Source organism: Physeter macrocephalus, chromosome 8 (assembly GCF_002837175.3).
Source record: "Physeter macrocephalus isolate SW-GA chromosome 8, ASM283717v5, whole genome shotgun sequence".
NCBI lineage: Eukaryota > Metazoa > Chordata > Mammalia > Artiodactyla > Physeteridae > Physeter > Physeter macrocephalus.
The window spans coordinates 44,032,208-44,046,635 of NC_041221.1; the positions used below are offsets into that span (position 1 = coordinate 44,032,208).

At 40.6% G+C, this 14,428-nt stretch overlaps 1 protein-coding gene across 2 annotated transcripts in view; it reads right to left on the reverse strand.

Moving 5' to 3' along the window:
• The window catches only part of ADAMTS12 (ADAM metallopeptidase with thrombospondin type 1 motif 12), a 433,405-nt gene that overhangs the window by 41,034 nt on the left and 377,943 nt on the right, over nt 1-14,428 (reverse strand). For both annotated transcript variants that reach the window (XM_055086520.1, XM_055086519.1), the window contains one exon: nt 7,527-7,703. In XM_055086520.1, the coding sequence (XP_054942495.1) occupies nt 7,527-7,703 (177 nt within the window). The remainder of the gene's footprint in view (nt 1-7,526; nt 7,704-14,428) is intronic.

Consider the following 14,428-nt stretch of genomic DNA (forward strand, 5'->3'; position numbering starts at 1 on the left):
CAAGAGGGAAGAGATATGGGAACATATGTATATGTATCACTGATTCACTTTGTTGTAAAGCAGAAACTAACACACCATTGTAAAGCAAATTATACTCCAATAAAGATGTTAAAAAAAAAAAAAGAACTATCATACGACCCAGCAATCCCACTACTGGGCATATACCCTGAGAAAACCATAATTCAAATAGAGTCATGTACCACAATGTTCCTTGCAGCTCTCTTTATAATAGCCAGGATATGGAAGCAACCTGTGTCCATCGACAGATGAATGGATAAAGAAGATGTGGCAGATATATACAATGGAATATTACTCAGCCATAAAAAGAAACGAAATTGAGTTATTTGTAGTGAGGTGGATGAACCTAGAGTCTGTCATACAGAGTGAAGTAAGTCTTAAAGAGGAAAACAAATACTGTATGTTAACACATATACAGGCAATCTAAAAAAAAATGGTTCTAAAGAACCTAGGGGCAGGACAGGAATAAACATGCAGACGTAGAGGATGGACTTGAGGACATGTGGAGGGAGAAGGGTAAGCTGGGACAATGTGAGAGAGTGGCATGGACTTATAAATACTACCAAATGTAAAATAGATAGCTAGTGGGAAGCAGCTGCATAGCACAGGGAGATCAGCTTGGTGCCTTGTGAACACCAAGAGGGGTGGGATAGGAAGGGTGGGAGGGAGATGCAAGAGGGAGGAGATATGGGGATATATGTATATGTATAGTTGATTCACTTTGTTATACAGCAGAAACTAACACACCATGGTAAAGCAATTATACTCCAATAAAGAAGTTAAATTTTAAAAAAAGAAAGAAAATTACAGACCAATATCACTGATCAACATAGATGCAAAAATTCCCAACAAAATATTAGAAAAAAATATCTAATGATACATTAAAAGGATCATACACCAAGTGGGATTTATCCCAGGGATAAAAGGATTGTTTATGATTCAAAATCAATCAATGTGATACAACACATTAACAAACTGAATAAAAATAATCATGATCACATCAATAGATGCAGAAAAAGCTTTTCACAAAATTCAACACCCATTTATTTTATTTTATTTTTATTTTTATTTTTATTTTTTTTTGTGGTATGCGGGCCTCCCTCTGTTGTGGCCTCTCCCGTTGCGGAGCACAGGCTCCGGACGCGCAGGCCCAGCGGCCATGGCTCACGGGCCCAGCCACTCCGCGGCATGTGGGATCTTCCCGGACCGGGCGCGAACCCGGTTCCCCTGCATCAGCAGGCGGACGCGCAACCGCTGCGCCACCAGGGAAGCCCTCAACACCCATTTATAATAAAAACTCTCAACAAAGTGGGGACAGGGAACATACCTCAACATAATAAAGGCCATATATGACAAACCTGTAGCGAACATCATACTCAACAGTAAAAAATCTGTAACCATTTCTCCTAAGATCAGGAAGAAGACAAGGATGCTCACTCTTGTCACTTTTATTCAACAGAGTATTGGAAGTCCTAGCCACAACAATCAGACAAGAAAATAAGAGGAATCCATATTGGAACGGAAGAAGTAAAACTGTCACTGTTTGCAGATGACATGATACTATACATAGAAAATCCTAAAGATGCCACCAAAGAACTACTGGAGCTCATCAATGAATTTGATAAAGTTGCAGAATATAAAATAAATATACAGAAATCTGTTGCATTTCTTTAACTAAAAATGAACTAGCAGGAAGAGAAATTAAGGAACAATCCAATTTACAACTATATCAAAAAGAATAAAATACCAAGGAATAAACCTAACCAAGGAGGTAAAAGACTTGTACTTGAAAAACTATAAGACACTGATGAAAGCAACTGAAGATGACACAAACAACTGGAAAGATACACCGTGCTCATGGGTTGGAAGAATTAATATAGTTAAAATGACTATACTACCCAAGGAAATCTACAGATTCAGTGCAATCCCTATCAAAATACCAATGACATTTTTCACAGAACTAGAACAAATAATTCTTAAATTTGTATGGAAACACAAAAGATCTCGAATAGGCAAAACAATCCTGAGAAAGAAGAAAGGTGGAGGTGTCACATGCCCTGATTTCCAACTATACTACAAGTCTATGGTAATCAAAACAGTATGGTACTGGCACAAAAACAGACACATAGTTCTATGTAACAGGATAGAGAGTCCAGAAATAAACCCATACTTACATGGTCAACTAATCTATGACAAAGGTGGCAAGAATATACAATGGGGACTAGACAGCTTCTTCAATAAGAGGTGTTGGAAAAACTGGACTACTTTTTCACACCATATACATAAATAAACTCAAAATGGATTAAAGACTTAAATGTAAGACCTGAAACTATAAAACTTCTTGAAGAAAACATAGGCTGTAGATACACTCTTTGACATTGGTTTTAGTTATATATATATATTTGTTGTTTTTTTTTTGATCTGTCTCTTCAGGCAACAGAAAGAAAAGCAAAAATAAACAAATGGGACTACATCAAACTAAAGAGCTTTTGCACAGTGAAGTAAAATATCAACAAAATGAAAAGGCTGCCTACTGAATGGGAGAAGCTATTTGCAAACAATATATTTGATAAGGGGTTAATATACAAAATATACAAAGAACTCATACAAGTCAACATCAAAAAACATACAACCTGATTAAAAAATGGACAGAGGACCCAAATAGAAATTTTTCCAAAGAAGACATACAGATGGCAAACAGCAATGTGAAAAGATGCTCAGCATCAATAATCATCAGGGAAATGCAAATCAAAACCACAATGAGTTATCACCTCACAGCTGTCAGAATGGCTAGCATCAAAAAAGACAACAAATAACAAATCTTGGCCAGGATGTGGAGAAAAGGGAACCCCTGTGCCCTGTTGGTGGGAATTTAAATTGAGGTAGTCATTATGGAAAACTGTATGGAGGTTCCTCCAAGAATTAAAAATAGAACTGCCATATGATCCAGCAATTTCACTCTTGGGTATTTACTGAAGAAAACACACACCAATTCAAAGAGATATATGCACCTCAATGTTCACTGCAACATTATTTATAACAGAAGATATGGAAGCAATGTAAGTGTCCATTGATAGATGAATGGATAAAGGAGACGTGGTGTGTACACGTACACACACACACAAAATGGAATACTACTCAGACATAAAAAATAAAATCTTGCCACCTAGGATAACACAGATGGATCTAGAAGTGAAATAAGTCAGACAAAGAAAGACAAATACTGCATGATCTCACTTACATGTGGAATGTAAAAACAAAACAAACAGACAAAACAAAATGAAAACAGACACATAGATACAGAGAACAAATTCTGGTGTTTGCCAGAAGGTAGAGGTGTGGGGTAGGGGGGGAAAATAGGTGAAGGGGATTAAGGGGTACAAACCTCCTGATGTATAATAAATATGTCATGGGGATGTAATATACAACATAAGGAATATAATCAATAACATTGAAATAACTTATTATGGGGACTGATGGTTACTAGAGTGTGATGATCATTTCATAATGTATGCAAATGTCAAAGCATCATATAGTACACCTGAAATTTATGTATTATTGTATGTCAACTATATTTAAGTTAAAAAAAGAGTCATCAAGACCTGAATTTAGGGTGGATTATTAAGAACAAATAAAATAAACGACCACTACTACAACAATGACAAAATTCAACCTTTCACACTGCCAAGATACATACGCTGCTAGTATCTTTGCTATGCTTGTTATGGGCTAAATTGTGTTCCCCCCAAATTTGTATTTTGAAGTCCTAACCCCCCAGTACCTCAGAATGTGATGTATTTGGAGGAAGAGTTTTTAAACAGGTAATGAAGGTAAAATTATGTCATTAGGGAGGGCCCTAACCCATTATGACTGGTGTACTTATAGGAAGAGGAGATTAGGACACAGATACACATGGAGGGAAAATGACAGAAGACAAAGGAGAAGACAGCCATCTACAAACAAAGGAGAGAGGCCTCTGAAGAAACCAATCCTGCCAACACTTTGATCACAGACTTTTAGCCTCTAGAACTGTGAGAAAAAAAATATTTTTGTTGTTTAAGCCAAAAGGCAATAACAGAAACAAAAACAGTGGTGAAACAAGACTTAAAGAAAGGAGACTGATAAAGGAAATTCTGGGGATAAGAGGAGGGGAAAAAAATCAGAAGATGCTAAATAGTTCAGTATGTCAAATGGAAGGAATTCTGGTCTAGAAACCAAAATGTTAAATGTAGATGTTTTTATTCTGATTAGTTCTGACAGCCCTAATGGAGAGCATACTTCTACAGTGCAATTTTGTTCATCTATTAAAACAGGATTCAGCCTTCTTTCCCCACTACATAAAGCTTTAGAATTAAATTTGTCCATCTTTGGAATAGTGATGTTGATAGGTTTTCTAAGGGTCTGATGAACTGGCTGTAATGCTCACAAAATAAGTTCGAGATGACAAGTTGGATTCCTGAAGGGATATAATTCTAAAACATGTCAAGTTTTTGCTCCCTAGAATAATTTTCTAAGTTGTATTGTCTCATTTTCCTGAGGTTTCTAAAAGGAAAGTAAATAATTCACCAAGAATCTTTGAAGAATGCTTCTGAGTACTTGAAAAGTACTTTGAAAGATCTTAGTACTTTGAAAAAATCTTAATTATGACATGGTAACAACAACAAAACAATTATGATTGCCAATATCATGCCTATCACGACAGGCACTACATGTGTGATGGTAACCATAGAAAACAGGGAAATTATATACAATTAACATTTTCTGCTCAATAAAAGAACTAATTATTGCTTTCACAGTATTCCAACATGGATCTTTTCCCACTTATTCACTGTTTTTAACCCTATATGAGGAGAGAAGGAGAGGAATTCCACACTTGGGATCCTGTTGCATACCTACATTTGTGCATATAGATCCAGGGCCACCTGGCCAAGTAAGCTCCAGGAAAGGGGGGATAAAGAAGGTATAAACTAGTGGTTCTTAAAGTATGGTCCCCAAAGCAGCAACTTCAGCATCTCTGGGTACTTGTTAGAAATGCGAAACTTCAGGCCCTACCCCAGACCTCTGAACTGGACACTGTGGGCGTGGGGTCCAGACATCTGTGTGCTGACAAACCCTCCAGGTGATGCTGACACATGCTAAAGTTTGCTAAAGTTTGAGAACCAGTGGAGACATTTCTACAGTTGAAATGCATCTTCCATTCCAAGTAGTCTGGGTTGGCTGACATTCACTGAAAGGTCCCAGCACATTCCCACGAAGGCATCCGTTAGATAGTATGTACAGAGTATCATCATGATGGCTCAGGGAAAGCACCTAAAGGTGCCCAGTCCCTAATAGTCCCTCAACATTCCCAGGGAAATGTTCAACCCATTTCAGCATTTTCTGTCTTTACTGCTCCTTCAGAGGGAAGTCTTCCAACTTTGTGGTTTGCTCAGAACAGAGCAATTTAGAAAGGAGTGTGTTGGGAGGCCTTCAAGAAACAGGCTCATGATTGGGCTCCCAGAAGCTACTGAGGAAGCATATAGAATACATCTTTTTCACAACCAGAGAGCATATATGATTGCTCATCTTGGATAACTTGCAAATTCAATTTCTCTGACAAGGCAATCTAAGCGCCTCTGCAAATTCCAGGATTCTGGAAGCTGTCACCAGGCCTAGCAAACAGGGAGGCCTAAGTTCAGAGCATGGGAGTAGCAGGTACTTTATGTCCTCCAGAGCTGGACAGGGAAGGAAGCGGAAGAGGGGACAGTGGTGGTTTTTGCCCCAGAAAACACCAGGTATTGACCCAGGGCCTCAGGAATCAACATGGCTGCTTGACCCAGCAGACAGTAAGAAGCTTGAGGGGGCTCAGTCTTCCAGGGTTGAACACTAATTCTGTATCCTACACTTGTGGTTCTTTATCTTCCCTTCCTTGGCATGTGGTAAGTTTCCCCCCAAATACTTATTGACTCTTTCTTTCTCCTCAGTTCGCTCTTTGCTCCATGTCCACTGGACTAAATTCTACAGTAGAAAGAGTACAGGCATCAGAGTCAGCCTTAAGCTTGAATTTAATACTCCACCATTTATCTTCTAGTTGTGTGACCTCATGTACACTTCTTAACCTCTGAGTCTCAATTTCTTCACCTATAAAGCGGAATTAATAAGGCCTACCATTCAGGTTGTTGTGATAATTAAAACAAGTATTGTAGGTAAAGTGTCCAGTGTATGGACACACTCAAAACATGCTGCATTCTTTCTTTCCCTCTTCTTTCCACCATGCATGGGTACAGTTGGGAGTATTTTTTTTTAAGCTATTGAGGCCAATAGGCAAATGAAATCATTATATCTCACCAAGGAAGAGTAACGTGTTTTCATGTACTGAAGTAGGACAAAGATGCAGCAGAGCCTCAGCCCTCACAAAACAGGATGGACACACACACACACACACACCCCTCTTTTTATTTGTGTAAATGAGGATCTGGGCATTTAACTGAGAGGTGGAACTCTGAAATTAAATACTGTGTGTGGAAAGGATCTGACCATTGCCTCCAGCCCCACTGCAGAAGCCTAAGAGGGGCATGTGATGCTCTGTCCTAAATGCCTCTCACCACAGTGGTACATGTTCATCTCCCCAGAGGGACCCCAATTCCCCAGTATATCCATTGAGACTAGGTTGTAATAAGCCATTGAGCAGTCACAGTTTAAAGCTCACAACATAGCCTTCAAGTTGCTGGACCTGCCCAGCCTCCCCACCTGTCACCGAGCAGGACCCTATGGGGCTTTCCCAGAAGAGCCTTGCCCCCTCACCCCATCATGTTCTCCACCTGCCTCTTGTCTATAGAAACACTTTAGCCTCCTAGGCCTTCCCTGATCTCCAAAGAGTAAATTTAATCAGCGAGGTGAGAAAGCTCAGAAAGGAAAACAGTCAAACAAGACAAAATAATAATAGTTTAGCTATTAAACAAAGTCAAGGACCTTTAGTTCCTCCTCAAGGACTATAGATAATATTCTGAGCCACATCTTTTGAGCTGTTTTGCAGAGACTGAAACACCCACCAGGTGGAAGAAGTTAACTGTATGGTGCCCACAAGCATGTAGACCTCAGACGGTTGGAACCAGAAGGTTCGTGATGCTGATGATGTTGACTCCCCATTACCGCACCACCGACCAATCGGAAGAATGTCCACAGGCTGATCACAACCCCCCCTCCCTCACCCTGTCTTTAAAAACCTTTCCCTGAAAGCCTTTGAGGAGTTCAGGCCTTTGAAGCACTAGCTACCTGGACTCCTTGCTTGGCGCCCTGCAATAAATGCTGCACTTCCCTTCACCACAACCTGGTGTCAGTAGATTGGCTTTACTGTGTATGGTCAAGTGACCCAAGTTTGGTTCAGTAACACACCCAGTGGAAGGTGGCTGAATGGAGGCTTGGCGCTGGCCTGATACACGTGTGGTCTTCCCTGACACCTAGACTCACAAGGTAGCATAGAGATTCATAGTTGCCAGGTTGTCCGGATGGTGTACTAGGCGCCGTACCTGGCTCCAAGCCTCCACCTGCCACTCCTCGCAGGGCTCCAGGTTACAGCTCATGCTCAGCGGAGGAGGAGTGCCAGCCAGGAACTGGCAGTGAAATGGTCTCAGGCTCCGGTGGTCCCGGCTGTCCACACACTGAATCTCCCGGATCTGGAAGCCCCCACTGCAGTTTCTGGAGCACTGTATGGAGAGCGAGAGAAAAGGGGACACCTGAGTCCTTGGCATCAGACCGTCCACACCCGGATTCCCAGGGGTTTCACAAAGCATCACGAAGCTCCAGGCTTCCAGTCACCAAGAGGGGTTAGTAAACTGTCTTCCCTCAGAAAGGGAGTCACATGAGCAGCTCCCCAAGAGGGGCCTCCCAATGTCAGAAAATGCAGGTGTGGAAGGGTGAGAACCGCGTGAAAAGTCCAGTTCTGTCACTCACTCATAGTGAGCCCTTGGGCGAGTTGCAGAAACGTTCTGAGCCTCAGCTGTCACATCTGTAAACTGGGATAGTAACCGTTACCTATGGGGCTGTCGCAAAGATTACAGCTGCAGGGGTGGGATTGGGGCAAGGCTGGCACAGCATCCTCTCAGTGGGACGCCATTCCCTAAGATGCCTGTGTTCATTCGAGGCAAACAGAACTGCTGTCGGGGGAGCTCTCTGCAAAGCCACAACCAACTGCTGTCCCTCAGAATCCTGCTGAAAACCTGTTTGCTCCCTGAGTCTGAATGCAGGATGGGTTACCTTGTTTCAAGGGAAGGGTCTCTATAAGGAAAATAAACTGAATAACTGCTCAGTGGTTTGATTCAGGGAGTGGGCCAACCCTGTCCTTGCCCCTACTTCTAGGCTTCCCCCTACAGCACCATCACCCACCATCCTTCCTTCTATAGCCTCCATCACCGAGGGTTTTCTCAGTGTGTGCTTTCAGCAAGCCCTTACAGAGGCCCCCCTCATGCCCCCTACCCTATGCCCGTACCTTGCGCAGCGGCCCCTGCATCCTGCTCTCAGTAAAGGGCACCGTTCACTCGCAGGCTGCTGATTTCCTTAAGATCATGAAAAACATGGCTGAGCCTGGGTCACCTAAAGCCAGAGTTTACGTGGCCTATTCTGGAGGACTTCTTTGGTTCACTCTCTGACCTCTTGGATTCTGGAAGCTTCTCCATCCCCCACCTAGTTAGATTTTACTTAATCATAACTTGACCTTCCAAGACTTGGTCTACAGTCTGTGTAGAATGCTAGTGCCATCAGTTTCCCTTCAGCTCATCTTGCCTGTGCATCCTAGTCTCTCAAGGCCAGTCCTGGCCTGTCTTGTCACTGCCCACACTCAAGTGGGGATCCGAAGTAGGTGGCATGGAGCCTGACCCCTGTGCTCCTCAGCCCCTCTTCCCCAGATTCTCCGTGGATTAACAATATGTCCTGTGGTCCTTGTGTCCCGAATCTTCCTTCCTCCACCCTTCGCATTACTTGCTACTGCCCTTCCTTTAACTTAGTGTAAATGTCACCTTCTCTGTGAGGCCTTCCTTGAATACCTTCTCCAAAGGATACCTATCCCTCTTGTTATTTATCTCAGATCCTTCTTTGTTTCCATCAAAAGAACCTGAAATGTGAAACAACTTTTATTTATTCTGTCCATCCTTTCTATTAAACTATCACTGCCCTGAAGTTGGAAGCCTATCTGCCCTGGTCATCACTGTGTCTTGATCATCTAGCATGGGGCCAGGCACAGCAAAGACGTTCCCAAAGTTTGCTGAATGAATATATGAATTCTGAGAAAAGAGCAACCAGGGGCTCCCAGTGGACTAAAGAGATCTGTGGTCGCTGTGGTCGCTATAAAGAGCATCCTTCTTCACCCTCTCAATCCTTCCATTGATGATCTCATTACAGTCTTGGCTGAGAAAATGCACCACCACCAAGGTGTGCCCATTGCTGTAAGGTATATTTTCATCTGGCCCTCTCTCTACATGGTAAAATATCACGTTCTCTTTCTGGTTATGGTGGCATAATCATAATTGTAGGGTTGTGGATGGTGAAAGAAAATTCCCCAAAACCTTTCAGTAGAGGTATATCCCCAAATACTGATCTCCATTCTTTTACCACTGGGCAGATTGCACAAGTCACCTGACATCAAACCTTGGGCTGTAACATAGAAGATGTGGGCCCATATGACAAGGGGACAGATTGATGTTCTAATGCTTCCATAAATCAAGTGTGTTTAGCTTCTCAGAAATAAGCAACACTTGCCAGACAGCCCCTGCAAAAGCAAATTCAAAACTTCATTTGCCTGCCATGCTGTAAGTACACAGAGAAAAAAGTAACTGCCAATTTAAAATCAGCCACCGAACAGGAGCTTCTGGGTTGGTGAACACATGGAGGTGCTGGGAGAGCGGTGCGCCTGAAGAAGGCATGGGAACTCTGCTCCCATTCCCTGTGCCTTGCCCTATGCATGCCTTTCTTCTGGCTGTTCCTGAGTTATATCATTTTATGATCAACTGCGGATCTACCGTGTGGCTGACAGGGTCTTGGTACTCCAGCTGGGGGTCAGGACTGTGCTTCTGAAGTGGGAGAGCCGAGTTCAGGACCTTGGTCCACCAGAGACCTCCCAGCTCCACGTAATATCAAATGGTGAAAGCTCTCCCAGAGATCTCCATCACAATGCTAAGACCCAGCTTCACTCAACAACCAGCAAACTACAGTGCTGGACACCCTATGCCAAAAAACTGGCAGGAAAGGAACAGAACCCCACCCATTAGCAGAGAGGCTGCCTAAAATCATATTAGGTTCACAGACACCCCAAAACACAACACAAGATGCGGTGCTGCCCACCAGAAAGACAAGATCCAGGCTCATCCACCAGAACACAGGAACTAGTCCCCTCCACCAGGAAGCCTACACAACCCACTGAACCAACCTTAGCCACTGGGGGCAGACACCAAAAACAATGGGAAGTACGAACCTGCAGACTGTGGAAAGGAGACCAAAAACACAGTAAGTTAAGCCAAATGAGAAGACAGAGAAACACACAGCAGAGAAAGGAGCAACGTAAAAACTCACCAGACCAAACAAATGAAGAGGAAAGAGGCAGTATACCTGAAAAAGAATTCAGAATAAAGATAGTAAAGATGATCCTAAAATTGGAAATAGAATGGAGAAAATACAAGAAACGTTTAACAAGGACCTAGAAGAACTAAAGAACAAACAAACAATGATGAACAACACAATAAATGAAATTTAAAATTCTCTAGAAGGGATCAATAGCAGAATAACTGAGGCAGAAGAACAGATAAGTGACCCGGAAGATAAATAGTGGAAATAACTACTGCAGAGCAGAATAAAGAAAAAAAGAATGAAAAGAATTGAGGAGAATCTCAGAGACATCTGGGACAGCATTAAATGCACTAACATTCGAATTATAGGGGTCCCAGAAGATGAAGAGAAAAAGAAAGGGACTGAGAAAATATTTGAAGAGATTATAGTTGAAAACTTCCCTAATATGGCAAAGGAAATAGTCAATCAAGTCCAGGAAGCGCAGAGAGTCCATACAGGATAAATCCAAGAAGAAACATGCCAATTCACATATTAATCAAGCTATCAAAAATTAAATACAAAGAAAAAATATTAAAAGCAGCAAGGGAAAAACAACAAATAACATACAAGGGAATCCCCATAAGGTTAACAGCTGATCTTTCAGCAGAAACTCTGCAAGCCACAAGGGAGTGGCAGGACATATTTAAAGTGGTGAAAGGGAAAAACCTCCAACCAAGATTACTCTACCCAGCAAGGATCTCATTCAGATTCGATGGAGAAATTAAAACCTTTATAGACACGCACAAGTTAAGAGAATTCAGCACCACCAAACCAGCTTTACAACAAATGCTAAAGGAACTTCTCTAGGCAGGAAACACAAGAGAAAGAACAGAACTACAATAACAAACCAAAAACAATTAAGAAAATGGTATTAGGAACATACATATCAAAAATTACCTTAAATGTAAATGGATTAAATGCTCCAACCAAAGACATGGACTGGCTGAATGGATACAAAAACAAGACCCATACATATGCTGTCTACAAGAGACCCACTTCAGACCTAGGGACACATACAGACTGAAAGTGAGGGGACGGAAAAAGATATTCCATGCAAATGGAAATCAAAAGAAAGGTGGAGTAGCAATTGTCATATCAGACAAAATAGACCTTAAAATAAAGACTATTACAAGAGAAAAAGAAGGACACTACATAATGATCAAGGGATCGATCCAAGAAGAGGATATAATAATTGTGAATGCTTATGCACTCAACATAGAAGCATCTCAATACATAATGCAAATGCTAAGAGCCATAAAAGGGGAAATTGACAGTAACACAATCATAGTGGGGACTTTAACACCCCACTTTCACCAATGGACAGATCATCCAAAAGGAAAATAAATAAGGAAACACAAGCTTTAAATGATACATTAAATAAGATGGGCTTAATTGATATTTATAGGACATTCCAACCAAAAACCACAGAATACACATTCTTCTCAAGGGCTCATGGAACATTCTCCAGTATAGATCATATCTTGGGTCACAAATAAAGCCTTGGTAAATTTTAAAAATTGAAATCATATCAAGTATCTTTTCCAACCAAAACGCTATGAGACTAGATATCAATTACAGGAAAAAAATCTGTAAAAAATACAAATGCACGGAGGCTAAACAATACACTACTTAATAACCAAGAGATCACTGAAGAAACTAAAGAGGAAATCAAAAAATACCTAGAAACAAATGACAATGAAAACACGACGACCCAAACCCTATGGGATGCAGCAAAAGCAGTTCTAAGAGGCAAGTTTATAGCAATACAATACTACCTCAAGAAACAAGAAACAGCTCAAATAAACACCCTAACCTTAGACCTAGAGCAATTACAGAAAGAACAAAAAAACCCCAAAGTTAGCAGAAGGAAAGAAATCATAAAGATCAGATCAGAAATAAATGAAAAAGAAATGAAGGAAATGATAGCAAAGATCAATAAAACTAAAAGCTGGTTCTTTGAGAAGATAAACAAAATTGATAAAACATTAGCCAGACTCATCAAGAAAAAAAGGGAGAAGACTCAAATCAACAGAAGTAGAAATGAAAAAAGAGAAGTAACAACTGACACTGCAGAAATACAAAGGATCATGAGAGATTACAACAAGCAACTATATGCCAATAAAATGGACAACCTGGAAGAGATGGACAAATTCTTAGAAAAGCACAACCTTCCAAGACTGAGCCAGGGAGAAAGAGAAAATATAAACAGACCAATCACAAACACTGAAATTGAAAATGTGATTAAAAATCTTCCAACAAACAAAAGCCCAGGACCAGATGGCTTCACAGGTGAATTCTATCAAACATTTAGAGAAGAGTTAACACGCAGCCTTCTCAAACTCTTCCAAAATATGGCAGAGCACATTAAAAGGATCATACACCATGATGAAGTGGGGTTTATCCCAGGAATGCAAGGATTCTTCAATATAGGTAAATCAATCAATGTGATAAACCATATTAACAAATTGGAGAAAAACCATATTATCATCTCATAGATGCAGAAAAATCTTTTGACAAAATTCAAAACCCATTTATGATAAAAAAAAAAAACCCTCCAGAAAGTAGGCAAAGAGGGAACCTACCTCAACATAAGAAAGGCCATATATGACAAAACCACAGCCAACATCACTCTCAATGTTGAAAAACTGAAACCATTTCCACTAAGATCAGGAACAAGACAAGGTTGCCCACTCTCACCACTCTTATTCAACATAGTTTTGGAAGTTTTAGCCACAGCAATCAGAGAAGAAAAAGAAATAAATAGAATCCAAATCAGAAACCTCTTGCATTCCTATACATAGTGATGAAAAATCTGAAAGAGAAATTAAGGAAACACTCTCATTTACCACTGCAACAAAATGAATAAGATACCTAGGAAAAAACCTACCTAAGGAGACAAAAGACCTGTATGCAGAAAACTATAAGACACTCATGAAAGAAATTAAAGATGATACAAACAGATGGAGAGATATACCATGTTCTTGGATTGGAAGAATCAACATTGTGAACTGTCCATACTACCCAAAGCAATCTACAGATTCAATGCAGTCCCTATCATACGACTAATGGCATTTTTCACAGAACTAGAACAAAAAATTTCACAACATGTATGGAAGCACAAAGACCCCGAATAGGCAAAGCAATCTTGAGAAAGAAAAACAGAGCTGGAGGAATCAGGCTCCCAGACTTCATACTATACTACAAAGCTACAATAATCAAGACAGTATGGTACTGGCACAAAAACAGAAATATAGATCAATGGTACAGGATAGAAAGCCCAGAGATAAACCCACACACATATGGTTATCTTATTTTTGATAAAGGAGGCAAGAATATACAATGGAGAAAAGACAGCCTCTTCAGTAAGTGGTGCTGGGAAAACTGGACAGCTACATGTAAAAGAATGAAATTAGAATACTCCATAACACCATACACAAAAATAAACTCCAAATGGATTAAAGACTTAAATGTAAGGCCAGACACTATAAAACTCTTAGAGGAAAACATACGCAGAACGTTCTATGACATCAATCAGAGTAAAATTCTTTTTGAACCACCTTCTAAAGAAATGGATATAAAAACAAAAATAAACAAATGGGACCTAATGAAACTTAAAAGCTTTTGCACAGCAAAGGAAACCATAAACAAGACGAAACGACAACCCTCTGAATGGGAGAAAATATTTGCAAATGAAGCAACTGACAAAGGATTAACCTCCAAAACTTACAAGCAGCTCATGCAACCCAATATCAAAAATACAAACAACCCAATCCAAAAATGGGTAGAAGACCTAAATAGACATTTCTCCAAAGAAGATATACAGATTGCCAACAAA